At 38.4% G+C, this 27,740-nt stretch overlaps 1 protein-coding gene across 3 annotated transcripts in view; it reads right to left on the bottom strand.

Annotated features, from left to right (window-relative positions):
• LOC128663707 (cytosolic purine 5'-nucleotidase-like) overlaps nucleotides 1-27,740 on the bottom strand; it is a 326,364-nt gene that overhangs the window by 17,155 nt on the left and 281,469 nt on the right. For all 3 annotated transcript variants that reach the window (XM_053718156.1, XM_053718154.1, XM_053718155.1), the window contains exons 15-17: nucleotides 18,542-18,602; nucleotides 17,287-17,463; nucleotides 7,053-7,145 (exon numbers count right to left, since the gene is read on the bottom strand). In XM_053718156.1, coding sequence (XP_053574131.1) covers nucleotides 7,053-7,145; nucleotides 17,287-17,463; nucleotides 18,542-18,602 — 331 coding nt within the window. The remainder of the gene's footprint in view (nucleotides 1-7,052; nucleotides 7,146-17,286; nucleotides 17,464-18,541; nucleotides 18,603-27,740) is intronic.

Below are 27,740 nucleotides of genomic sequence, written 5' to 3'. Positions count from 1 at the left end.
GCAACAAGGGCTTCATTGTTCCAACCAACCTCAGTGGCAAACGTATGGAACTCAATGGCATACTGAGCAATAGATCTCGTACCTTGCTGAATGGACATGAGTCGTTTGGCAGCAGAGGAGGAGCGAGCTGGAACATCAAATTCCCTACGAAAGGAGGCCACAAATTCAGGGTAATTAGAAATCACAGGTTTATTAGTCTCCCACAAGGGATTAGCCCAGGCAAGGGCAGTGTCAGAGAGTAAAGAGATGAGAAATCCCACCTTAGCTCTGTCGGAGGGAAACGCCTGAGGTAACATCTCAAAGTAAATGCCCACCTGGTTCAAAAACCCTCTGCACTGATTAGGATCGCCTCCATAACGCTAAGGTAGAGGTGCAGAACTGGACATGCTCCTGGTAGGACTAGGTGCAGCAGCGGAAACAGGAGCAGCCATAACTTGTGGGACACTCTGGTCCAAATGTGCAGTGCGAGTCAGCAGGGTTTGCAGGGCTAGTGCAAATTGATCCAAGCGGTGATCCTGTTCATCCATCCTGGAAACTATGGTAGGTAATGGTGGATTATTAGCACCATCAGGATTCATGGCCCTTGCGTAATGTCAGGGTGCCAGGAATCAGTCAGACGGGAAGTGCAAAAATAATCACACCTTTATTAATAACAAAAATAATAAAAAGTCCACAAGTCAAATAACAAGCCAGGAGTTAAAATCAGAGCTGGTAGTCAGACGAGCCGAGTCAGGAACCAAAGCGAGTAGTCAGACGGGCCGGAATCAGGAACTAGGAGGACAGCAAAGTGAGAAACAAGCCAGGGATCAGGAACCAGAAGTGACGTCAGACTAGCCAGGTTATACACAGGAACTGGAACACAGGCACTCATAAACAGGTCTGAGAAAACGCAAGGGCAAAGTATACTGAACAGAGGCCCTTTAAATAATAAGTGATGACATCACAATTCTGAGACTGCATCCTGTCTCACACAGATGATGCACACTAGTCTGGCCATTAAAGGAAGTGCAGGAAATGAGCAGCATCCCCCACAATGCACCATAGTCAGGAAGAGAAGTGAGTAAAATGGCTGCCAGCAGCACATGGCAAACAAAACAGGGAAAAAACCCTGACACTCACACGGATGATGTACAACAGTCTGGCCATAAGAGGACGTGCAGGAAATGAGCAGCATCACACACTCTGCACCAGATTCAGCAAGAAAATGTGAGCAAAATGGCTGCCAGCAGCACATGGCAAACAAAGCAGGGAAAAAACCCTGACAGTCAGTTAGCCTGTTCTAGCTAAGCAAGCAAAGAAAACCAACTTCCAAATTGTAAGTTTATACATAAATCCCTGTATAAAACATAAGCCACACACATACTAATAAAGTATTTCAACAAAATTAACCCAAAGAGGAAAAACGTCCCAATAAAGGGAAGATTAACCCCTAGTCTCAACATACATAATGTGCCTGCCCACTGCCAAAGAAAATCCTGTATAAAGGATTTTAAAAATGTCCCCATTTAACTAAAAAACAAAAGCACTTACCTGCAGTCTAGCTGTCCGGCAGGAAGACAGCTCACAAGACTTGAAAGGACACATACTCCTTACAGAGACCTGTAGAAAAAAAGAAAGAACAGAGTAACCAACTCTGGCTTTCTGTACCATGGGCAGAAATGTGTTAGGAAACAAAGCAAGGATTACCTCACAACTTCCTAACTGCTTAAAAGCCACCACTACTCTACTGAAGAGATTGACGTGGACTCAGCTAAACCCAAATCCTTGCTTACAGGGAAAAGTATCTGAAAAAGGAATTAATTTCTTCAGACACCAAACTTCACCTCCTCCATTGACAGAGGCAAAGAGAATGACTGGGGATTATGGGTAGAGGAGTGACACTTTGACTCCTCCTGCTGGCCAGGAGTGATATTCCCACTAGTAATTGAATGACGTTGTGGACTCTCCATATCTTAGGAAAGAAATGTTAATTTTCCATTATTCCCTCTAATTGGTCTCACTGTGTATATTGAGATAAAATAAGGCCAATTCTGTATAAATAGAGAGAGAGATAACCTAAGGAGGTCTGCTTTCCCTTTAAGATTAGCCAATTTCATTTGGTTTTGATTTCACTTAACAGAAACAGAAAATTAAAACCTCTGTCTAAACTAAAAAAAAAAACTAACATTTCTTGTTTTACAAAAATAAATATTCAATTATACAAAAAAAAAGCTACATTACCAAAAAAACCTAACATTACTAAAAATAATAAAACCTAACATTGCCAAAAAATAAAATAAAAACTACCATTAACCCCTTAACGACCGAGGACGTGCAGGGTACGTCCTCAAAAAAAAGGCAGTTAATGCCTGAGAACGTACCCTGCACGTCCTCGGTGTGGAAAGCAGCTGGAAGCGATCCTGCTCGCTTCCAGCTGCTTTCCGGTTATTGCAGTGATGCCTCGATATGGAGGCATCCTGCAATAACCCCCCTTGGCCATCCGATGCAGAGAGTGGAGTGGAGTGGAGGGGGGCGGGATCGGGGGCGGGAGCGCGCACGGGAGCGCGCGCGTGCACGGGGGCGGCGGGCGGGCGCGTGCACGGGGCGGGAGCGGGAGGGAACCGCTACACTACAGAAAAATCAAGTTTAAAAAGTACTTGAATTAAAGTGTAAATAACAGCTAATTGATGTGGAAGGGGTGGGGGGTTGATCTTGGGGGGGGGGGGGGGAAGCTACACTGCAGAAAAGGGTTTTTATTTAAAAAAAAAAGGCACATTATTCACTAAACTGGGTACTGGCAGACAGCTGCCAGTACCCAAGATGGCGCCCATTAAGGCAGAGGGGGAGGGTTAGAGAGCTCTTTGGTGGGGGATCAGTAAGGCTGGGGGCTAAGGGGGGATCCTACACAGCAGCATATGTAAATATGCTTAAAAAAAAAAAAAAAAAACCCAAATATAGCTTTTATTTTAGTACTGGCAGAGTTTCTGCCAGTACTTAAGATGGCGGGGACAATTGGGGGGTGGGGGAGGGAAGAGAGCTGTTTGGGAGAGATCAGGGGGTCTCATGTTTCAGGTGGGAGGCTGAGCTCTACACTAAAGCTAAAATTAACCCTGCAAGCTCCCTACAAGCTACATAATTAACCCCTTCACTGCTAGCCATAATACACGTGTGAAATGCAGCGGCATTTGGCGGCCTTCTAATTACCAAAAAGCAACGCCAAAGCCATATATGTCTGCTATTTCTGAACAAAGGGGATCCCAGAGAAGCATTTACAACCATTTGTGCCATAATTGCACAAGCTGTTTGTAAATGATTTCAGTGAGAAACCTAAAATTGTGAAAAATTTAATGTTTTTTTTAATTTGATCGCATTTGGCGGTGAAATGGTGGCATGAAATATACCAAAATGGGCCTAGATCAATACTTGGGGTTGTCTACTACACTACACTAAATCTAAAATTAACCCTAGAAGCTCCCTACATGCTCCATAATTAACCCCTTCACTGCTGGGCATAATATACGTGTAGTGCGCAGTGGCATTTAGCAGCCTTCTAATTACTAAAAAGCAACGCCAAAGCCATATATGTCTGCTATTTCTGAACAAAGGGGATCCCAGAGAAGAATTTACAACCATTTAAGCCATAATTGCACAAGCTGTTTGTAAATAATTTCAGTGAGAAACCAAAAGTTTGTGAAAAAATTTGTAAAAAAGTGAACGATTTTTTGTATTTAATCGCATTTGGCGGTGAAATGGTGGCATGAAATATACCAAAATGGGCCTAGATCAATACTTTGGGATGTCTACTAAAAAAAATTATATACATGTCAATGGATATTCAGAGATTCCTGAAAGATATTAGTGTTCTAATGTAACTAGCGCTAATTTTGAAAAATAATGGTTTGGAAATAGCAAAGTGCAACTTGTATTTATGGCCCTATAACTTACAAAAAAAGCAAAGAAGATGTAAACATTGGGTATTTCTAAACTCAGGACAAAATTTAGAAACTATTTAGCACGGGTGTTTTTTGGTGGTTGTAGATGTGTAACAGATTTTGGGGGTCAAAGTTAGAAAAAGTGTGTTTTTTTCAATTTTTTCCTCATATTTTATAATTTTTTTTATAGTAAATTATAAGATATGATGAAAATAATGGTATCTTTAGAAAGTCCATTTAATGGCGAGAAAAACGGTATATAATATGTGTGGGTACAGTAAATGAGTAAGATGAAAATTACAGCTAAACACAAACACCGCAAAAATGTAAAAATAGGCTTGGTCCCAAACGGACAGAAAATGGAAAAGTGCTGTGGTCATTAAGGGGTTAAAAAAAATTACAAAAACTAAAAAAAGCTACCATTACAAAAAATAACAAACAAAATTAACCAAAATAATTATTCCTATTCTAATACCCCCCAAAAAAATAAAAACCCCTAATCTAAAAATAAACTACCAATAGTCCTTACAACCCTCTCCCCCCCCCCCTACAGTGCTGTATATCAGTCCATAATTAGCCTTAACAGAGGTGATAAGATACTGCCAAACAATACAATTGTTATTGCAGCAAAAGGTTTTAATCTAGTTTTGTATTTTAGTTTGTGTACAGCAGTGTATTTAGGATTGTGATTTTACAAATTCTGATTACAGAGCAGACTTGACAGGGGCAGAACTCGCTAAATTTTCTAAGAAAAGGGGAGGAACTTGGAAATCCCATAGAGATGAGAGATGCCTTCCATAGAAAGTAATGAAGCTCTCTGAGATACAAAATTTCACATGGGAGAGAGATGGTAACTGGAGAACCCCTGGGGCTAATATAAAGGCTCTATTTGCAGCAATTCCAAATTAAACTGAAATATTTTCACTACGATTTAACTTGCTTTTTTCTATAATTAAGTATATATTACTTTTCTGTTAGTTAAAATAAGTGGATTGTGATTTTTGAGCAAACATCACCTGCATACAGCAGGTGAGACAAATCAGTGAGACCAACTTGTTTAAAATGCTTAGAAAATGTCACATGACTTGTGAGAGAGTTTCAGGCATACCCTGAGAACTCCCCTGTCCCTCTCACTTTCTGAAAGTGTCCGTTTTAGTTTGCAATGCAGCAAATTCCAGGTGCAATGTAATTTGTATATATAAACATAAATATACAAAGTATGATCCTAATTGATTAAAGTAACACAGAAGTGTAACAAAACTCTCATATCACACAGTGCTGTAATGCATTGGGCTTGTCTCTCTTTCATATATAGAAATGAGAGAGATCTGGCAGTGCTAGAGAGATCCACCCTTTTTCTTTTGATTATTCAGCCCCTGTATAGTCTGAACTGCAATTTCTCTCCAGGCTGGAGAACCTTTGAATATCAGGGCCACTGAACGTTACCCCACAAGGATACAGTTATGCACAAATGGCTAAACAGAAGCTGGTTTGTATAAAAACTGTTCCTTCAATAGCAAACATAAAAAACATTGCTGTTATTAACAAATTGCAGCTGCAAACTGGAGAGCACAACTAACGTGTTTTACACCCACAGGTTTAATGGTTTAAAAGTGTGATTTAGACAATATTTTATACTTGTTAATAAGTAAAAAATTAGTTTTCTGATGTGGAGTTGTTCCCATGCAAGTTATAGGGGTGATTATAAGGGATGAATGTAGAAGAAAGACATTGGATAAATCGCTTTTTGTGGGGTTGGGAAATTGATTGGAATTCTCTTAAAATCCAAAACCCTACAATAATCCAATCAGGGCTAGATTACAAGTGGAGTGGTAATTACCGCACCCACTGCTACACTACTTAACCCCTAAACCGCCACAACCCCCCTTCGTTATTAACCCCTACACTATTTAACCTCTAAACCACCACAAACCTAATCGCAAATCCCCTGCTACACTACTTAACCCCTAAACTGCCACAACCCCCATCGCAATTAACGCCCGCACTACTTGACCCCCTAACAGCTAACCTCTCAAGAACCCTAACCTAAGATCCCTAAGTTACAAAAAATAAAATAAACAAAAATAAAAAACACTAGTAAAAAAAAAATACACAAAAAATAAAAAAAAGTCCTATATTAAAACTAAAGTACCCTAAAAAAATAAAATAGCACACCTAAAAAACCCTATCCTAAAACTAAAGTAACCCTCACAAAAAAAACTTCCTATCCTTAAAAGAACCAAACAACCCTATACTAAAAATAACCCCCTCCAAAAAACCTAAGGCTAGAACCCCAAGTCTAACTCGCCATCTTGAATCCGGCTCCTTAGGGGGCAGCTGTGTGTCCAATGCGGCAGGGTGTCCATAGCAGCAACGGTCTTCTTCATCCATGTCGGTGGTGGTAGTCATCTTCATCCATGGCGGCAGTGGCGGAGCTCTTCTTCCATGGCCATCCTCTGGGGCGTTCCTCTTTTTTTCTTCCATTGATCCATCTTCATGCTGTCCCCGAAAAGAAGAGGATCGCCCCAGAGGACCACCATGGAAGAAGATAGTCACAGCCACCAACATGGATGAAGGCGGGTGCCGCCGCCATAGAGGAAGAGGACTGCCGTTGCCATGGGCCCCTTGATGCTGTGAACCAGCCACTGCCCCCCAAAAGCGCTGGATTCAAGAAAGTAAATTAAAATTTGGGGGTGTAGCCTTAGTTTTTTTAAGAGGGGTTATTTTTACTATAGTTTTTTTAGTACTGTATAGAATTATTATTTTTTAAGTTTTTTGGGGGGGGGAGTTACTCTAGTTATAGGATTTTTTTTTTTTTTAGGTGGGCTTTTTTATTTTTTAGAGTACTTTCATTTTAATGTAGGGCTTTTTTACTTTTGTGTAATTTTTTTTTTTTACTCGTAATCTTTTGTGTTTAATTTCTTTTTATAATTGTAGTGTTATTTTTTTGTAACTTAGGGGGTTAAGGGGTTATCTGTTACGGGGTTAAGTAGTGTAGGGGGTTACTTGTGATGGTGGTCTAGGGGTTGCATGTTCTTTCTGATATACAGTATGCATACACAAATGTATTCACATTAATGTCCCTTTAATGACATCAGATCTTCAGTTGCCAAGTCAGCATACAGTTCCATCCTCACTCACCTGATGCCCATATGAGTTTAGATATTTAGTCTGGTGCTTGATACCATCAGCACCATCTGCACTGATATGGTCCACTGTGGATTCATGCGGCATCTAAACAAGGAAAACACACAAAGTGTGAGCATTATCTACTATAAAGAAAGAGAGTGGGAGCAAGTTTATAGGAGTATACAGTAAAAGGGACAGTGTTCTCAGGTACATAGCTAATTCATAGTATTCAAGGCAGCTTCAGAACCACCCTTCCAAATGGACTGGGCTCTATCTGCCACTCCTACTGGGGGGTGATTTCTGCTGTTGCCTCTTTTACATACATTTTCTATAGCCAATACAGCAGTATGAAAATTTTCAGTATAGGTGGTGGTTTTAACAGGCAAATACAGCTATGTGAACAGAAACAAAAAGCTAAAGGAGTGATTTGTAAACAATTGAACACACTCCAGCATTTAAAATTGATCACTGGGAACACATTAAAGGAAAATAATTTTGCAGTAAATGTTCTCTTTAAATTTGTTTAGTTGTACAAACATGCACTAAATTACAAATGTAAAATAGTCTTTGGCATAGATAAGACACTTGCTGATAAGGGCATCTGCCATGGATTTATTGGTGACAAATTACATGTTGCACATCCATAAAATAATAGTACAGGAACATTTATTTTTCAAATAGAAAAATCTGATAAATCCCCCCTCCTTTTTTTAGATGCCATAAATAAATCACTTCCTGTTCAGCACATACGATGGTAACAACTCTAAAGTTGTCTTATTTTGTTTAAAGGGACAGTACACTGTAAAAACATAATTTATGCTTACCTGATAAATTTATTTCTCTTGTGGTGTATCCAGTCCACGGATCATCCATTACTTATGGGATATTAACTCCTCCCCAACAGGAAGTGCAAGAGGATTCACCCAGCAGAGCTGCAATATAGCTCCTCCCCTAACTGCCATTACCAGTCATTCGACCGAAAACATGCAGAGAAAGGAAAACCATAGGGTACAGTGGTGACTGTAGTTTAATGGAAAAATTACCTGCCTTAAAGTGACAGGGCGGGCCGTGGACTGGATACACCACAAGAGAAATAAATTTATCAGGTAAGCATAAATTATGTTTTCTCTTGTTAAGTGTATCCAGTCCACGGATCATCCATTACTTATGGGATACCAATACCAAAGCTAAAGTACACGGATGACGGGAGGGACAGGCAGGCTCTTTATACGGAAGGAACCACTGCCTGAAGAACCTTTCTCCCAAAAACAGCCTCCGAAGAAGCAAAAGTGTCAAATTTGTAAAATTTGGAAAAAGTATGAAGAGAAGACCAAGTTGCAGCCTTGCAAATCTGTTCAACAGAAGCCTCATTCTTAAAGGCCCAAGTGGAAGCCACAGCTCTAGTAGAATGTGCTGTAATTCTTTCAGGAGGCTGCTGTCCAGCAGTCTCATAGGCTAACCGTATTATGCTACGAAGCCAAAAGGAGAGAGAGGTAGCCAAAGCTTTTTGACCTCTCCTCTGACCAGAATAAACGACAAACAGGGAAGACGTTTGTCGAAAATCCTTAGTTGCCTGTAGATAAAATTTCAGGGCACGGACTACATCTAGATTGTGTAGCAGACGTTCCTTTTTCGAAGAAGGATTAGGACACAAAGATGTAACCACAATCTCTTGATTGATATTCCTGTTAGTGACCACCTTAGGTAGGAACCCAGGTTTAGTACGCAGAACTACCTTGTCTGAATGAAAAATCAGATAAGGAGAATCACAATGTAAGGCAGATAACTCAGAGACTCTTCGAGCCGAGGAAATCGCCATTAAAAACAGAACTTTCCAAGATAACAACTTGATATCAATGGAATGAAGGGGTTCAAACGGAACCCCCTGTAAAACATTAAGAACTAAGTTCAAACTCCATGGTGGAGCAACAGTTTTAAACACAGGCTTGATCCTAGCTAAAGCCTGACAAAAAGCTTGAACGCCCGGAACTTCTGATAGACGTTTGTGTAAAAGAATGGACAGAGCTGAAATCTGTCCCTTTAAGGAACTAGCGGATAAACCCTTTTCTAAACCTTCTTGTAGAAAAGACAATATCCTCGGAATCCTAACCTTACTCCATGAGTAACTCTTGGATTCGCACCAATATAAGTATTTGCGCCATATCTTATGGTAAATCTTTCTGGTAACAGGCTTCCTAGCCTGTATTAAGGTATCAATAACTGACTCAGAAAAACCACGTTTTGATAAAATCAAGCGTTCAATTTCCAAGCAGTCAGCTTCAGAGAAATTAGATTTTGATGTTTGAAGGGACCCTGGATCAGAAGGTCCTGTTTCAGAGGTAGCGACCAAGGTGGACAGGATGACATGTCCACTAGATCTGCATACCAAGTCCTGCGTGGCCATGCAGGCGTTATTAGAATCACTGATGCTCTCTCCTGTTTGATTCTGGCAATCAATCGAGGAAGCATCGGGAAGGGTGGAAACACATAAGCCATCCCGAAGGTCCAAGGTGCTGTCAAAGCATCTATCAGAACCGCTCCCGGATCCCTGGATCTGGACCCGTAACGAGGAAGCTTGGCGTTCTGTCGAGACGCCATGAGATCTATCTCTGGTTTGCCCCAACGTCGAAGTATTTGGGCAAAGACCTCCGGATGAAGTTCCCACTCCCCCGGATGAAAAGTCTGACGACTTAAGAAATCCGCCTCCCAGTTCTCCACTCCCGGGATGTGGATTGCTGACAGGTGGCAAGAGTGAGACTCTGCCCAGCGAATTATCTTTGATACTTCCATCATTGCTAGGGAGCTTCTTGTCCCTCCCTGATGGTTGATGTAAGCTACAGTCGTGATGTTGTCCGACTGAAACCTGATGAACCCCCGAGTTGTTAACTGGGGCCAAGCCAGAAGGGCATTGAGAACTGCTCTCAATTCCAGAATGTTTATTGGTAGGAGACTCTCCTCCTGATTCCATTGTCCCTGAGCCTTCAGAGAATTCCAGACAGCGCCCCAACCTAGTAGGCTGGCGTCTGTTGTTACAATTGTCCAGTCCGGCCTGCTGAATGGCATCCCCCTGGACAGATGTGGCCGAGAAAGCCACCATAGAAGAGAATTTCTGGTCTCTTGATCCAGATTCAGAGTAGGGGACAAGTCTGAGTAATCCCCATTCCACTGACTTAGCATGCACAATTGCAGCGGTCTGAGATGTAGACGTGCAAAGGAAGAAGGGAACTCTTGTGAGTGGAAAGAGAGAACTCTTCTTTTCGTTCACCTTCCATCCATGCGACCTTAGAAATGCCAGTACTAACTCTGTATGAGACTTGGCAGTTTGAAAGCTTGAAGCTTGTATCAGAATGTCGTCTAGGTACGGAGCTACCGCAATTCCTCGCGGTCTTAGTACCGCCAGAAGAGCACACAGAACCTTTGTGAAGATTCTCGGAGCCGTAGCCAATCCGAATGGAAGAGCTACAAACTGGTAATGCCTGTCTAGAAAGGCAAACCTTAGATACCGGTAATGATCTTTGTGAATCGGTATGTGAAGGTAAGCATCCTTTAAATCCACTGTGGTCATGTACTGACCCTTTTGGATCATGGGTAAAATTGTCCGAATAGTTTCCATTTTGAACGATGGAACTCTTAGGAATTTGTTTAGGATCTTTAAATCCAAGATTGGCCTGAAAGTTCCCTCTTTTTTGGGAACCACAAACAGATTTGAGTAAAACCCTTGTCCTTGTTCCGACCGCGGAACCGGATGGATCACTCCCATTAATAAAAGATCTTGTACGCAGCGTAGAAACGCCTCTTTCTTTATTTGGTTTGTTGACAACCTTGACAGATGAAATCTCCCTCTTGGGGGAGAGAATTTGAAGTCTAGAAGGTATCCCTGAGATATGATCTCTAACGCCCAGGGATCCTGGACATCTCTTGCCCAAGCCTGGGCGAAGAGAGAAAGTCTGCCCCCCACTAGATCCGTTCCCGGATTGGGGGCCCTCGATTCATGCTGTCTTAGGGGCAGCAGCAGGTTTCCTGGCCTGCTTGCCCTTGTTCCAGGACTGGTTAGGTCTCCAGCCTTGTCTGTAGCGAGCAACAGCTCCTTCCTGTTTTGGTGCAGAGGAAGTTGATGCTGCTCCTGCTTTGAAATTACGAAAGGAACGAAAATTAGACTGTCTAGCCTTAGGTTTGGCTCTGTCTTGAGGCAGGGCATGGCCTTTACCTCCTGTAATGTCAGCGATAATTTCTTTCAACCCGGGCCCGAATAAGGTCTGCCCTTTGAAAGGTATATTAAGCAATTTAGATTTAGAAGTAACGTCAGCTGACCAGGATTTTAGCCACAGTGCTCTGCGTGCCTGAATGGCGAATCCGGAATTCTTAGCCGTAAGTTTAGTTAAATGTACTACGGCATCTGAAATAAATGAGTTAGCTAACTTAAGGGCTTTAAGCTTGTGTGTAATCTCATCTAATGGAGCTGATTCAAGTGTCTCTTCCAGAGACTCAAACCAAAATGCTGCTGCAGCCGTGACAGGCGCAATGCATGCAAGAGGTTGCAATATAAAACCTTGTTGAACAAACATTTTCTTAAGGTAACCCTCTAACTTTTTATCCATTGGATCTGAAAAGGCACAGCTATCCTCCACCGGGATAGTGGTACGCTTAGCTAAAGTAGAAACTGCTCCCTCCACCTTAGGGACCGTTTGCCATAAGTCCCGTGTGGTGGCGTCTATTGGAAACATCTTTCTAAATATCGGAGGGGGTGAGAACGGCACACCGGGTCTATCCCACTCCTTAGTAACAATTTCAGTAAGTCTCTTAGGTATAGGAAAAACGTCAGTACTCGCCGGTACCGCAAAATATTTATCCAACCTACACATTTTCTCTGGTATTGCAACTGTGTTACAATCATTCAGAGCCGCTAACACCTCCCCTAGTAATACACGGAGGTTTTCCAGCTTAAATTTAAAATTTGAAATATCTGAATCCAGTTTGTTTGGATCAGAACCGTCACCCGCAGAATGAAGCTCTCCGTCCTCATGTTCTGCAAATTGTGACGCAGTGTCTGACATGGCCCTAATATTATCAGCGCACTCTGTTCTCACCCCAGAGTGATCACGCTTACCTCTTAGTTCTGGTAATTTAGCCAAAACTTCAGTCATAACAGTAGCCATATCCTGTAATGTGATTTGTAATGGCCGCCCAGATGTACTCGGCGCTACAATATCACGCACCTCCCGAGCGGGAGATGCAGGTACTGACACGTGAGGCGAGTTAGTCGGCATAACTCTCCCCTCGTTGTTTGTTGAAATATGTTCAATTTGTACAGATTGACTTTTATTTAAAGTAGCATCAATACAGTTAGTACATAAATTTCTATTGGGCTCCACTTTGGCTTTAGCACATATAGCACAGATATCTTCCTCTGAATCAGACATGTTTAACACACTAGCAAATAAACTAGCAACTTGGAAATACTTTTCAAGTAATTTACTATAATATGAAAACGTACTGTGCCTATAAGAAGCACAGAAAAAGTTATGACAGTTGAAAATTAATAAACTGAAAAGTTATAGCATCAAATCTTTGTAAAAAACACAATTTTAGCAAAGGATTGCTCCCATTAGCAAAGGATAACTAACCCTGATAGCAGAAAAAAAAAAAAAAAAAATACAGAAATAAACGTTTTTTTTTATCACAGTCAACTACAATCTCACAGCTCTGCTGTGAGTGATTACCTCCCTCAAAACAAGTTTTGAAGACCCCTGAGTTCTGTAGAGATGAACCGGATCATGCAGGGAAGACAATAAACTTCTGACTGAATTTTTTGATGCGTAGCAAAAGCACCAAAAAAGGTCCCTCCCCCTCACACATAACAGTGAGAGAGATCAGTAAACTGTCATAAATTAAATAAAACGACTGCCAAGTGGAAAAAAATAGTGCCCAAAACATTTTTTCACCCAGTACCTCAGAAAATTAAACGATATTACATGCCAGCAAAAAACGTTTAACATTAATAAATTGAGTGTTATTAAAAAGCCTGTTGCTAGTCCCTGCAAATTAGGCTAAAGTTTTATGCATACAGTATAATTCCAGTGAAGTGCCATTCCCCAGAATACTGAAGTGTAAAATATACATACATGACAGCCTGATACCAGTTGCTGCTACTGCATTTAAGGCTGAGTTTACATTATATCGGTATGGCAGAATTTTCTCATCAATTCCATTGTCAGAAAATAATAAGCTGCTACATACCTCTTTGCAGATTAATCTGCCCGCTGTCCCCTGATCTGAAGTTTACCTCTCCTCAGATGGCCGAGAAACAGCAATATGATCTTAACTACTCCGGCTAAAATCATAGAAAAACTCAGGTAGATTCTTCTTCAAATTCTACCAGAGAAGGAATAACACACTCCGGTGCTATTATAAAATAACAAACTTTTGATTGAAGGTATGAAACTAAGTATAATCACCACAGTCCTCTCACACATCCTATCTATTCGTTGGGTGCAAGAGATTGACTGGTAATGGCAGTTAGGGGAGGAGCTATATTGCAGCTCTGCTGGGTGAATCCTCTTGCACTTCCTGTTGGGGAGGAGTTAATATCCCATAAGTAATGGATGATCCGTGGACTGGATACACTTAACAAGAGAAATTGTTTTTGTATTAATGTATTTTCAATGACTTGTTAGAAAATGCTAGAATTTGCATTTTCAAGGTTTTTTGTTTATTTGAAGTAGCTGGTGTTGTGCTTTTAAACAACAGCCTATTAAAATGGGTTGAGTTTCAGTAATATCATATCTGATTATGTTATTTTGTGTACACACACTTGCTTCCTTATCTTATATTTGTCTGGAAAACCAAAGCTCAATACTTAGAGAGAACAATGTAAAATTATAATTGTATTACTTAACTATCCTGCACCCCACTGAGAGTGTAATTTCTTCTGCTGGCTGTGTTTACATAGCCTGTCAATAGCCTGTACTCCAGTATACACACTTTCAGTATAGGGGGGGGGGGGGGAATACCACAGGCTAAATCCACTATTTAAAATGTGAAAATAAGGGTAAAGGAGCTACTTGTAAGCAATTTGATACATAGCAGGTAAAATGGATCATTGGGAACAATTTAAAAGGAAGAACATTTTTTAACTGTCCCTTTAAAGTTCAGGGCAACACAGAGTACAAGCATGTTGATTGTTAATATGTCCTGGTAAGTAAAACCATAGAATTCAAAGAGGGTTTACTTTCTTTTTCATATAATTTTGTGTGTGTGTATATATATATATATATATATATATATATATATACTGTATATCATTTTTTTTTTTAAAAGGGCTACAATAGATTACATTTGTATTTAGTACTATCTTCCTAGTCTTCATTTAATGCCCTTGTCACTACTAGTTAGTGGAATTTACAAAAGCAAAATAGAAATTGACCAAGGTATTCACATATTTCATTTTAATAATAGTATAGAGTCCTAATAGTGTTGTGAGTGATTTAGTTGAAATACATTAATGCAAAATATTTAAAAGCAGAATAATATTTTGACCAGGGCCCCTATGTTATGTAAATGTGGCATTGAATGAGTGGTTTGTTGAAAAAATCACTGAATTATTATTCAGATTTGAAAAAAAGTCAGCACCAATGTCTTAACCTCCAGCACAGATCAACTATAATTAAACAAACGCACAAATTTGGATATGAGAGAGTAGGTAATATTGCTGAATCAAAAATATTCTGGTGCCACCCTTGATAATAAAATATACTAAATCAAACAGAGAGAATGTATTTCACAACATATAATAATGTTATGAAAAAAGCAAGGGAAAATAAGGCACACAGATAATGATGAATAATCAAAATATTTATTAATATCTTTATAAATCCCAAACCACGTAGTAGTGGATCACAAAATGACTAGGTCAAACATATCTAAAAGTGAACACCACACATATATATTTTAAAATGCAAAAATCAAAGAAATATACTTCAGGAAGGGCCAGGAAACTTCTAAGCATACGTATGCTACATATGACTAAAGCTATGACCCAGCCTAACCTACCAACAAATCAAATTAGCAAGGTAAAAAGCTGTTGGCAAATTACATACATAGGTAACAAGTCCTCAAGCATAAGGTGATCTGCAATATATGAATTATCTTGCAAACTAACATGAGTGGTAAGATAGGCAGACGCCTCTGTTAGATGTCTGCAAATCACATAGGCAGATAAGCGCTTCTTATAGAGAAAAAGTTCACAAATTAGTGTAACGCTTCACTTATCTGCTGCATCTTGAGCCAAAGTTCTCAGAGCTGAGTGTAGCTAGGGGGCTGGTGATCAAGCCCGCCGATAAGGGCGGCAATTTGGTACTGTTAGATGAACAACTCTACATCAATGAAGTTAAACGTCAGCTCAATGACAAAAACCAGTATGTAAGACTTGGCAGCAGCCCCTTGTACATACCCAGAACTCTCTATTCAAATTACTTAATGAGGCTAGGAGTAGAGGTGTAATTGACCAGAAAGAATTCAAATTTCTATTCCCAGAACATCCTGTTATGCCGGTTTTCTATATTTTGCCAAAATTGCACAAAAATATGAAATGCCCCCCGGGAAGACCTATAGTCTCCGGGATAGGTAGTCTGACGGAGAACATTGGAGAATACGTGGATAAATATCTACGTCCTTTCCTTCTGACTCTACCGTCGTATGTAAAAGACAGCAGATTTACTGAGAAAACTGGATGGAGTAATTGTTAATGAAAAAACTATCTTGGCTTCCCTAGATGTGGAAGGACTTTACTCCTCAATACCTCATCAAATAGGATTACAAGCAATTAGAAAATTCCTAGAAACAAGGGGTCCCTCTTATCTTGAACATTCAGATTTTGTCATCTCGTTGCTTGAATTTGTCCTTCAGAATAATGTGTTTTCATTTGACGGACAAGTCTATAGGCAACTACGGGGTACAGCCATGGGGGCAGTTTGCTAATTTGATTTGTTGGTAGGTTAGGCTGGGTCATAGCTTTAGTCATATGTAGCATACGTATGCTTAGAAGTTTTCCTGGCCCTTCCTGAAGTATATTTCTTTGATTTTTGCATTTTAAAATATATATGTGTGGTGTTCACTTTTAGATATGTTTGATCTAGTCATTTTGTGATCCACTACTACGTGGTTTGGGATTTATAAAGATATTAATAAATATTTTGATTATTCATCATCATCTGTGTGCCTTATTTTCCCTTGCTTTTTTCATAACATTATTATATGTTGTGAAATACATTCTCTCTGTTTGATTTAGTATATATATAATTAAACAAAGCCTTTAAACAATTCAGCAATGAGTGGGACATAAAGCTCTGTATTTCTGGTGCACGTGCAGCCTTATTCATAATCACACAGGTGGCCCAACTACCATGAGATGTGTGTGAAATGCGACCAATCAATATTCAAAATCACCTTAGTGTGGGGCTTACCTGGGGACATCCACTTCCCCAGGTATATTCTCTGTTACAGGAAACAATATGTGCAGCTCATATTGTTGGATGAGTTATTAAAAAGCTGGTGGTAGTCTGTCATTCACAAAAGCCCTGCTCCTAAATGCAGATATGATCTTCTACCTTTTGCTGGAGAACATTATTAAAGTAGTAAAAGTATCCAGGTCTGGAGTTGCACTGTTGTTGATGAGGGTCCAGGTAGGAAAGGGTTAAAGGGAGCTGAAGTGAGTATTTGGCAGATTTCATTATATGTTTAATCCCTTCAGTGTCACCAGAGTGTGCTGCCCTAGCAAGGGATTCCCCAGTATGTAGCCAAGTAACCTATGTCTGAGACAGGGGAAGGGAGAAACACATGAGGGACATGGAATTTAAGGATTCATTTGCAGGATTGTACCACCACTGTTGCCAGAGAAGGGAGGGGTGATTTCCCACTTCAGAGCTGCCAGGAAAGGGAGAGGGGGTTCCCCATTATGAAGCCAATGGGGAAGTGAGCAGGGGATTCTCAGTCACAGTTGCTGTGCTCTCTGATCTGATGTCTGAGACCATATTGGTCTCTTATTAGTTGTTATGTTTTCTTTTTGAATACTTTGTTGCATAATATGCATTTGGCGTGATTTCAATGGACCCGTATTGTGCTAAAATAAGGGCACTTTCAATTGGGTATTTGTACCAACTGAATACTGTAATAAAGGCTACATCATGGCAAGTAAATGGACTAAAATAATCTGCTAAAATATGTGCAGTATATCGTGTCATATACCTACCAGTACTGGAAGAGCACGGAACAAATAGCTAAAGGGATAGTACAAAAGATTAAGAAACGAGGCAGCATAGAGATCAGCATAACGCATCAGCTGACTGGAAAAAAGGGTCTGTCGAGAGCCGCAGCGGAACACGCTTCCCATCATTCCATAGCACATGTCCATCTCATGGGTAACTTTCTGGAAATAAATTTAAAAAAGTGGTTAATTAGTTGGAATTAGCAAGGAACAAGCAAGTACTGAAATCAAAATAATGTCATGTGAACTAATAATATGCAAAACACGTATCAATTCTTTATTGGTCTCAATTTTCCAATATAAAAAGGATTATCTACACAAACACCTAATCCACTGCTTGGCTTGCCTTAAAAAGGGGCAGTACATTCAAAATAGAATCCTCAGTAAATATCTAATTATGAAAAATAAAAAAACATTGCATTCAAAAGGGACATCACATGATTATTCCCCACCTCCCTCTAGTCATGGGTGCTGCCATTTTGAAATCTAGCTTTCACTGCATTCATAGGCTTGCACAGCATATTGCATTAGGGTGCGCACCCTCTTTATTTTGCACTAACTAAATATATAAATGCAAACACGCATGCTCCTATAGACACTCATATACACACACACACACTGATTATAAACACATATATACACAAACACTCACCCCCTCCCATGAGAATACCTGTTCTCTCTCTCTACTTGTATTATCTAATTTGCTTTATTCTATTGGTATCCTTTGTTGAAGAGACCGCAATGCCCATGGGTGAGCCAATAACACGAGGTATATATGTGCAGCCACCAATCAGCAGTTCCTGAGCCTACTTAGGTATGCTTTTCAATTAAGGATATAACTAGAAGACATCCTGATAAGTCAGATAAAAGATAACCAAAACACAATTTATCTATGTTTATATTTCTAATATGTTGTACATTACAATGGGGCAATAATTTTGAGGCATGCATTTTCATGGTTGCTATATTGGAGACCAACAATCATGGGTGCAATATTATATATAAAAAACAAACAAACACTAAAACATTTTAAATGTGACTTTTTCAGAAGGATTATTTTCTAATCAATATCTTGGTGTAATAATAGATGTAGTTTAAATCTGACTTTTTAGATCACTTCTTTTGAAAAATTTGGATTAGGTATATGGCTAACACAAATAATCAAATATAGCTGAAAGTGGAACAGCAAGTATAAAACATTTAAAATCCAAGTAGATATATCTGGGATAGATTAATATACCTGGATTTTCTTTTGAATAGATGTGATGTCAGGATGCTCATTGCTTCCACTATCCATGTGCCTAAGGAAATAAAATAAAATACAGATATTGTATTAGATATCACACAGGGACTAATAATCTTGGTTTTATCCACAAGTTAAATTACAAAATTTGTAATTTCCATTAAAAGAGAACTTCAAAATGGAATAATCCCACTTTTGTACAGTAGAGTGAGAGATACAGATCACTCTATCTTACAGAGTTGAATATGCTATTTAAAAAAATCACTGTAATGTGCTTGTGCATCCCAATCCCATCATGATTTCAAGAAAACATCATCAATATATCCACAACATCTCAACTGTGTATGTTAAAAACAACATTATGTATTTTCTTTTAACCCTGCTCATGTGCATACAAATTACATGATTTGTTTTTTAAAAGCAAATATGTTTGGGAACATTGGTCAGCATTACTTGCATTTTTCAAACAATGCTAAAAAAAACAAAAATGTATCTCCATTACAATTTTAAGCAGAACTATTCAGCTATTTGGGTTGTATTTTTGTCCCAGAAAAAAATCTGATCATATCACATGACATAAAAATGGATTGCCTATCGATCTCAAAAACTACAGAATCAATTTTACAGTGATTGACAGATAAACATTGACTGGGTAATGTCACGTAATTTCACTTTACAGTTATTGTTATAAGAATTTAAAATTTAAGATGCAAAACTTTTAATTGGGGCTCAAGCTGAATTTAAAAGGGCCATTCTAAGGCAAATATGACATGCTCTAATTTGTTAGGGCATTTAATTATTGTATTACTGACCCCAGCTGACTACGTGTTTAACCCTTTCCCACTAAAAGGGCTTAAAGGGACATAGAATTTGACGGTAAATAAGAACCATCAAGTATACCCATATTACATTACTTTTTCCTTAGGATAGCCTTATGCATGTCCCAGGCATTTTTGAATTCCTTTACAGTCTTTGTGTTTACCACCTCAAATAGAAGTTTATTCCATGAATCCACCACCCTTTCTGTAAAAAATGCTTCCTCGCATTTTTTCTGAAACTGCTACCCTCTAACTTTAGATTGTGACCCCTTGTTTTTGCATTTATTTTTTTGTGGAAAAAGTTTTCAGCTTCTACTTTATTAAGTCCCTTCATATATTTGAAGGTTTCTATCATGTCACCTCTTTCCTTTCTATCCTCTAAACTATAGATATTTAGATCATAGAGTTTTTCTTTGTACTTTTATATATTTTAGACCATGTACCTATTTAGTAGCCCTCTTTTAGACAACTTCTAATTTATTTATATCTTTCTGAAGATATGGTCTCCAGAACTGTACACAGTATTCTAGACTTGGTCTAACTAATGATCTGTAAAGTGGCATAAGAAGAACCTTGCTATTTCTGTTACTATTACCTCTCCCAATGCAACCAAGTATTTGACTGGCCTTACTGGCTGCACTGCTGCATTGTGTACCAAATTTTAAATCATCTGAAATAATAATTCCCAAGTCCCTTTCCTCTTTAGTTACAGTCAGTAATGTAATCATTGAGACTATAATTGGCCTTTGGGTTTTTGGATTCTATATGCATAATTTTGCTCTTGGTAATATTACATTTCAGATTCCATTTATTTGACCAGTCCTCTAGTTTTTTTTTAATAACACTGTTCATTTGATCGACCCCTCCTGGAACATCAACTCTGTTACAAATTTTTGTATCATCAGTAGACTTGTGCGCCGCTAAAAAATGTGTTTCGTTTTGTTTTCAATTAGTTAAAAAATAATTTTGTTTCTGCAAATTAGTTTAGTTAAGTTAAAAAAAAAACCATTGTTTCGGCAAATTAGTTACGTTACATTAAATCGGTTTCGGATCCGTTTGTTTTTTCGGATCCATTCTTATTTCATATGCATTATTCTATTTGGAAGTTATAGAATAAGGCATATGAATAAAGAATGGATCCGGAAAAACAAAAAAATTTAACGTAACTAATGTGCCGAAACAAATTATGTAAAACCGCCACTAAATAAAGCTGTTAACCCCTAAACCACCGTCCCCCCACATCACTAACACTACCTAAACGTATTAACCCCTTAACCGCTGCCCCCCCACATTGCCAACACTAACTAAACCTATTAACCCCTAAACCGCAGTTCCCCACATCACCAACACTACCTAAACCTATTAACCCCTAAACCGCCGTACCAAACATCGCCAACACTAACTAAATCACTAAATAAAGTATTAACTCCTAAACCGCCGTTCCCCGATATTGCCGACACTAACTAAACCTATGAACCCCTAAACTGCACCCCCACATCGCCAACACTACCTAAACCTATTAACCCCTAAACTGCCAGCCCCCACATCACAACAACCTAAATTATACTATTTTAACCCCTAAACCTAACCTTAAACCTAACACCCCGTCCATAACTTTAACATAATTAAAATAGACATAAATTAAAGTTACAATTATTACCTAAATAATACCTATTTAAAACTAAATACAAACTTACCTGTGAAATAAAAATAAAACCTAAGCTAGCTACAATATAACTAATAGTTATATTGTAGCTAGCTTAGGTTTTATTTTTATTTCACAGGTAAGTTTGTGTTAAAATTAACTAGGTAGACTAGTGAGTAAATAGTTATTACCAATTTACTAACTACCTAGTTAAAATAAATACAAACTTACCTGTGAAATAAAAGTAAAACCTAAGCTGCCTTACACTAAAAGCTAACATTAAAAAAAAACTAAATTACAAAAAATAAAAAAAATTAAAATTAAAAAAAAAACAAAAAAAACTACCATTACAAAAAAAAAAAACATGAAAATAAAAAAACCCTAATCTATAATAAACTACAAAGGGCCCTTAAAAGGCATTGCCCTAAAGAAATCAGCTCTTTTGTTAAAAAAGAAAAAAAAAAACCCTAACAGTATACAAACCCCCACCCCCCAAACCCACAAACTAAAAATAAAGTTAAACCTAATCTACTCATTGCACTGAAAAGGGCCTTTTGTAGGGCATTGCCCTAAAGAAATCAGCTCTTTTGCTACAAAATAAAAACAAACACCCCCTAACACTACAAACCCCCACCCCCCCAAACCCACAAAATAAAAAAACCTAGCTAAAAAAACCTAATCTACCCATTGCCCTGAAAAGAGCATTTGTATGGGCATTGCCCTTTAAAGGGCATTCAGCTCTTTTAAGATTGCCCATTAGCCCTAATCTTAAAAAAAAAAAACCTTAAAAAAACCTAACACTAACCCCTCTTTAGGTACGCACAGTTGCTGAAGTCCGGCTTGAACAATCTTCATCCATCGAGGGGCCGGCATCTTCTTCATCCCTGGGAAAACGCAGCGGTCAATGAGCGGAAGCAGGGGTCCATCGATCCAACGTGGAGGTCCTCTTCATGCGATCGTCCGCCGCACACTGAGGATTCAAATGCAAGGTACCCCTTTTGTACTGGGAGTACCCTTGCATTCCTATTGGCTGAAAAATTTAAATCAGCCAATAGGAATTAGAGCTGCTTAAATCCTATTGGCTGTTCAAATCAGCCAATAGGATTTACGCAGCTCTCATTCCTATTGTCTGATTGAATCCTCAGTGTGCGGCGGACGATCGCATGAAGAGGACCTTCACGTCGGATCGATGGACCTCCGTGCATCGACGCCTCTGCAGGTATGAAGAAAATGCCGGTCCCTCGATGGATGAAGATGGAGCCACTGGGATGAAGATCGTTCAAGCCGGACTTTAGCAACTGTGAGTACCTAAAGAGGGGTTAGTGTTAAGTTTTTTAAAGGTTTTTTTGGGGGTGTTTTTTTTTTTTTTTTAGATTAGGGCTAATGGGCAATCTTAAAAGAGCTGAATGCCCTTTTAAGGGCAATGCCCATACAAATGCCCTTTTCAGGGCAATGAGTAGATTAAGTTTTTTTAGTTAGGTTTTTTTTATTTTGTGGGTTTGGGGGGGTGGGGGGTGTTTGTTTTTATTTTGTAGCAAAATAGCTGATTTCTTTAGGGGAATGCCCTACAAAAGGCCTTTTAAGGGCTATTGGTAGTTTATTATAGATTAGTGTTCTTTTATTTTGGGGTGGTTTTTTTTTAATGGGGTATTAGAATAGGAATAATTTTTATTATTTTGGATAATTCGTTTGCTATTTTGTGTAATTTTTGTTTTTGGGGTGTTTTTTTTTTTTAGAATAGCCATTTTTTTATTTTTAATGGGCAGTAAAAGAGCTGAATGCCCTTTTAAGGACAATGCCCATACAAATGCCCTTTTCAGGACAATGGGTAGATTAAGTTTAACTTTATTTTTATTTTGTGGGTTGGGGGGTGGGGGCTTGTACACTGTTAGGGGGGTGTTTGTTTTTCTTTTTTAGCAAAAGAGCCAATTTCTTTAGGGCAATGCCCTACAAAAGGCCCTTGGTAGTTTATTATAGATTAGGGTTTTTTTTTATTTTCGTGCGTTTTTTTTTTTTTTTTTAAATGGGATATTAGAATAGGAATAATTTTTCATGTATTGGATAATTTTGTTTGTCATTTTTTTGTAATGGTAGTTTTTTTTATTTTTTGTAATTTTAGTTTTTTTTGTAATGTTTGGTTTTAGTGTAAGGCAGCATAGGTTTTACTATTATTTCACAGGTAAGTTTGTATTTATTTTAACTAGGTAGTTAGTAAATAGTTTGTATTTATTTTAACTAGGTAGACTAGTTAGTAAATAGTTAATAACTATTTACTAACTACCTAGTTAAAATAAATACAAACTTTCCTGTGAAATAAAAATAAAACCTAAGCTAGCTACAATATAACTATTAGTTATATTGTAGCTAGCTTAGGTTTTATTTTTATTTCACAAGTATTTAGTTTTAAAAAGGTATTAATTAGTTAATAATTGTAACTTTAATTTAGGTCTATTTTAATTATGTTAAAGTTAGGGGGTGTTAGGTTTAGGGTTAGGGGTTAATATAGTTTAATTTAAGTTGTTGCGATGTGGGGGCCGGCGGTTTAGTGGTTAATAGGTTTCGTTAGTGTTGGCGATGTTTGAGAACGGCGGTTTAGGGGTTACTAGGTTTAGTTAGTTTTGGGGATGTTTGGGAATGGCAGTTTAGGGGTTAATAGGTTTAGTTAGTGACGGCGATGTCAGGGAATGGCGGCTTAGGGGGTTAATAGGTTTAGGTAGTGTTGGCGATGTGGGGGGAGTGCGGTTTAGGGGTTAATAGATTTAGGTAGTGTTGGCGATGTGTGGGGGGAGTGCGGCTTAGGGGCTAATAGGTTTAGTTCATGTCGGCAATGTTTCGGAATGGCGGTTTAGGGGTTAATAGGTTTAGTTAATGTCGGCGATGTCGGAAAATGGCGGTTTAGGGGTTAATAGCTTTATTTTATGATTTAGAGTTAGTGTCGGCTATGTGCGGTTTACATTAGGAACAATGAAAAATTGCTGAATATGAATAATGGATCATAAAATTCGGAAACTAATTTATTCATTTTCGGGATTTTTTTTGAGATGTGCCGATTCGGAAATTTGGATGCATCCGAATCTCCGAATTGACCAAAATTCAGCCGAAAAACACATTCTGCCGAAACAAAACGCACATGTCTAATCATCAGCAAACAAGCAAACCTTCTCCTTAAGCCCACTTCCAATATCACTTATGAACATGTTAAATAAAACAGGCCCAAGAACTGACCCTTGGGAAACACCACTAGTAACTGACGCCTCATTTGAATATACTCCATTAATTGAAACCCTCTGTCTATCTTTAAGCCAGCATTCTAACCACTTTTTATTATTATTATTATTATCGGTTATTTGTAGAGCGCCAACAGATTCCACAGCGCTAACCACTTAACAATCTTAGCATCTACTCCAAGACAATAAATTTTGTGAATAAGTTTGTTGTGTGGGACGGTGTCAAATGCTTTGCTAAAGTCTAGATATGCAACATCTACGGCTCCTCCCTGGTCTATTAATGTAGTTACATTGTCAAAGAAATCAATTAGATTAGTCTGACATGATCTTCCAGCAGTGAAACCATGCTATCCTTTGTCTTCTAAGTTGTTTGTTTGAAGGAAAGACACAAGTCTTTCCTTTAAAAGAGTTTCCATTAATTTCCCTGCAATTGAGGTCAAACTAACTGGCCTATAGTTAGAAGAAACTTCCCTACTTCCCTTTTTATGAAGAGGGACTACATAGGCAATTTTCCACTCTTTTGGAACAACTCCTGTTAGAAGTGACTGATTAAAAAATCCACTAATGGAGTAGCTATCACAGATCAAAGTTCTCTTAGAACCCTTTGATGATTATTATCTGGACCCACAGACGTTTTTACTTTTATTTTTGATAAAGTTATAGAATAGAGATAGGGATAATGATAATATAAATTATGTTAAATAATTCCCCCGTCAGTTATTAGCTAACCACAATTTGAACAATAGAAATATAGTCACCCGAATTGGGGACAATAATACTAATATATGATATAATAAGGTATAAACAAATAAGACCTGGGGAGGGTGCTCACTGTTCAGATAAATATAGAAAAAATATATAGAGGACAAGCGAACAGAAAGTAGAGCACTCGCAAAAAGAAGACTGGTATAGGTGGCTATTCAGTTAGGTATATAATATTAAAACTTAACATTTATTATTCAAAATGATAAAAACTACTATATGAGTAGTAATTAATACTTAGATTAAAACACAAACAAAAACACAAATTTGTTTGTGTTTTAATCTAAGTATTAATTACTACTCATATAGTAGTTTTTATCATTTTGAATAATAAATGTTAAGTTTTAATATTATATACCTAACTGAATAGCCACCTATACCAGTCTTCTTTTTGCGAGTGCTCTACTTTCTGTTCGCTTGTCCTCTATATATTTTTTCTATATTTTTGATAAAGCCCTTGAAACCTCTTCCTTTGTAAAAAGAAAAATACTACTCACACGATCATTCACAGTATCAACCCTTGATAGAATCTCACTATCGTTACCATCTGTTGTAAAGACTGAACAAAAGTAATAATTTAAACAGTTTGCTATTTGTTTATCTTCTTCCACTACTCTATCCTCATTCTTGAGTCTTACTATCCTTCCGTTAGTTTTTCTCTTTTCACTGATATATCTAAAGAAGGTTTTGTCACCGTTTTTTTTTTTACAGATTATGCCATTTTCTCTTCTGCATCAGCTTTAGACTTTCTGATTAACTGCTTTGTCATCTTTTGATGGGTTCTCCATTTTTCCTTATCCTCTTCTGAGCCAGTGAGTTTAAACACTAAATACATTTCATGCACCTTCCTCTAATTATGGATGCCTCCATTTTGGAACCTTAGTTACACTACAAGTATCTGAAGGAGACAAATTCACACTGGAACACAGTGAAAACTAGATTTTTTTTTTTTTTTTTTTAATTTTTATTGAGGTAAAATGTCAAACAAAAGTAAAAACTTCATAAAGCAATAGCATGGCAACATGCCCATTTGACAATATTAAATTTTACAAGGTGAATTAAACAAGCATGTCTTTACATCTGAAGATTATGGACTTAACTCAATCCAAGTGTATAGCTTCAAGCCATGAGCATTACCTCATTTTCACATAAGTGCATGGGATTTTCGATTGGACATCAAATTTCTAAATTAACATGCGCTAAGTGTGCGGCCTAGTTTACGTATAGGAACTCTAACTTAGGAAAAAGTAGGCCATTATATGTCCATAAGATGCACAACAGAACAAGAAAATTAAAAGTACAAATTCTATACAGTATGTCTTATTTTCTAAATGCCATCCTGAAGATAACAAATGTACATAAAATTCCTTACCAGTTTTTACTGATCTTCAAAGAAGGATGAAATATTGCTATATATGCATTTCTACATTAAAGTCTCCACATACTGCATACAGTTCACTACTAAACCATATGCATTACCCATTTTCTATTGGAATGTAATATCAGGACATATATTTATATCAGGACATATATCTGTGTTCATTTCCCAGCTGTAGTGAGACCTATATATTTCAACCCTAGAGGATAATATACCAATTACTCTAGTTACTGTTGCAGGGGGACACTTATTTGTATAAACCAACAGACCATAAGAACATAAGTAGAACCTCTAAAAACCCTTTGATTTAGTAATAAATATAGAATAATACTGGTTTAGAGGTACGAGTTGTCCCCCCCTGAACACCAAGGGTCATAATTGACTCAGACCCACCACCTTAATATTTTTTCTCTGTATTTGATACATTAAAGGGAACAAGCCTAAAATAAATGCAATCCTAATTTAGTTCCAGGTATTCACAGCAAGCTGGGCACTAAAGTCCATTTACAACTCAATAAGGAACACATTGTACATTTTGTATTAATAGAGCAGGGTTAAAGAAATATGAAACACCACACAACCTCACATCCCTGATCTGTCAAATAAGTGAGAGTAAAATAGCTGCGAAAATCACATCAGACCAAAAAGTCTTCATTAGTCCCAATGAAAGAAACACAGTGATCATATATAGGTAGCTTTTATTCAGGGCCAGACCGGGTACCTAAAGTTAACCAACTGTCCCTCTATGCTAGCAGGGGCTATGTCCAGTTACCCAATGCCGGTCCGGAAGGCCCAATTTCCATTCGTGTCTTGACCTCTTGTGAGCAGCCAGGAAACTACTCCTTCTTCAAGCCGTATCAGGTTAACGGGCGGTGAGTGCATAATCCAACCACCTCCTTCTTTCAGCACCAAAAGTCTCATGTCCGGTGAGTAGAAACGTCCCGGTGCCAGCAGCTCAAGTGCAGCATTCAGGCCCTCCTCTGTCATCAGCTCTTCTCGCACCTCGCCTCGATCCCTCCCCAGAGAGCCGGCCACATCCCCCCGGTTAGGACCCAAGGCAGGTAAGGAACTCACACAAGATCCCGGCTGCACGCAAACAGGCACATCTTTAGCGATGCACCGGCTTGTGTCATTAATCATATTGCCACATAGCACAGAGTGTTCCATGTTCGCCTCTTTGCCGCTGCCGAATACCTCCATCTTAGTATGGATGAGGGCCATGTGGGATACAAGGCGGTCGCATCTTGCTTGTATTGTGCGATCCAGATCGATCATCCAGCCCTGCATAGCCTCCAATATGTCCTCCATTTTCAATCTTGTAGGTAATGTAAAGGGAGATTTAGGAAATATCTCCATATACCCGGTT

This window comes from Bombina bombina, chromosome 6 (assembly GCF_027579735.1).
Source record: "Bombina bombina isolate aBomBom1 chromosome 6, aBomBom1.pri, whole genome shotgun sequence".
NCBI lineage: Eukaryota > Metazoa > Chordata > Amphibia > Anura > Bombinatoridae > Bombina > Bombina bombina.
Note: the sequence above shows the minus strand (reverse complement) of the source record. Positions and strands in the feature narration are given on the sequence as shown.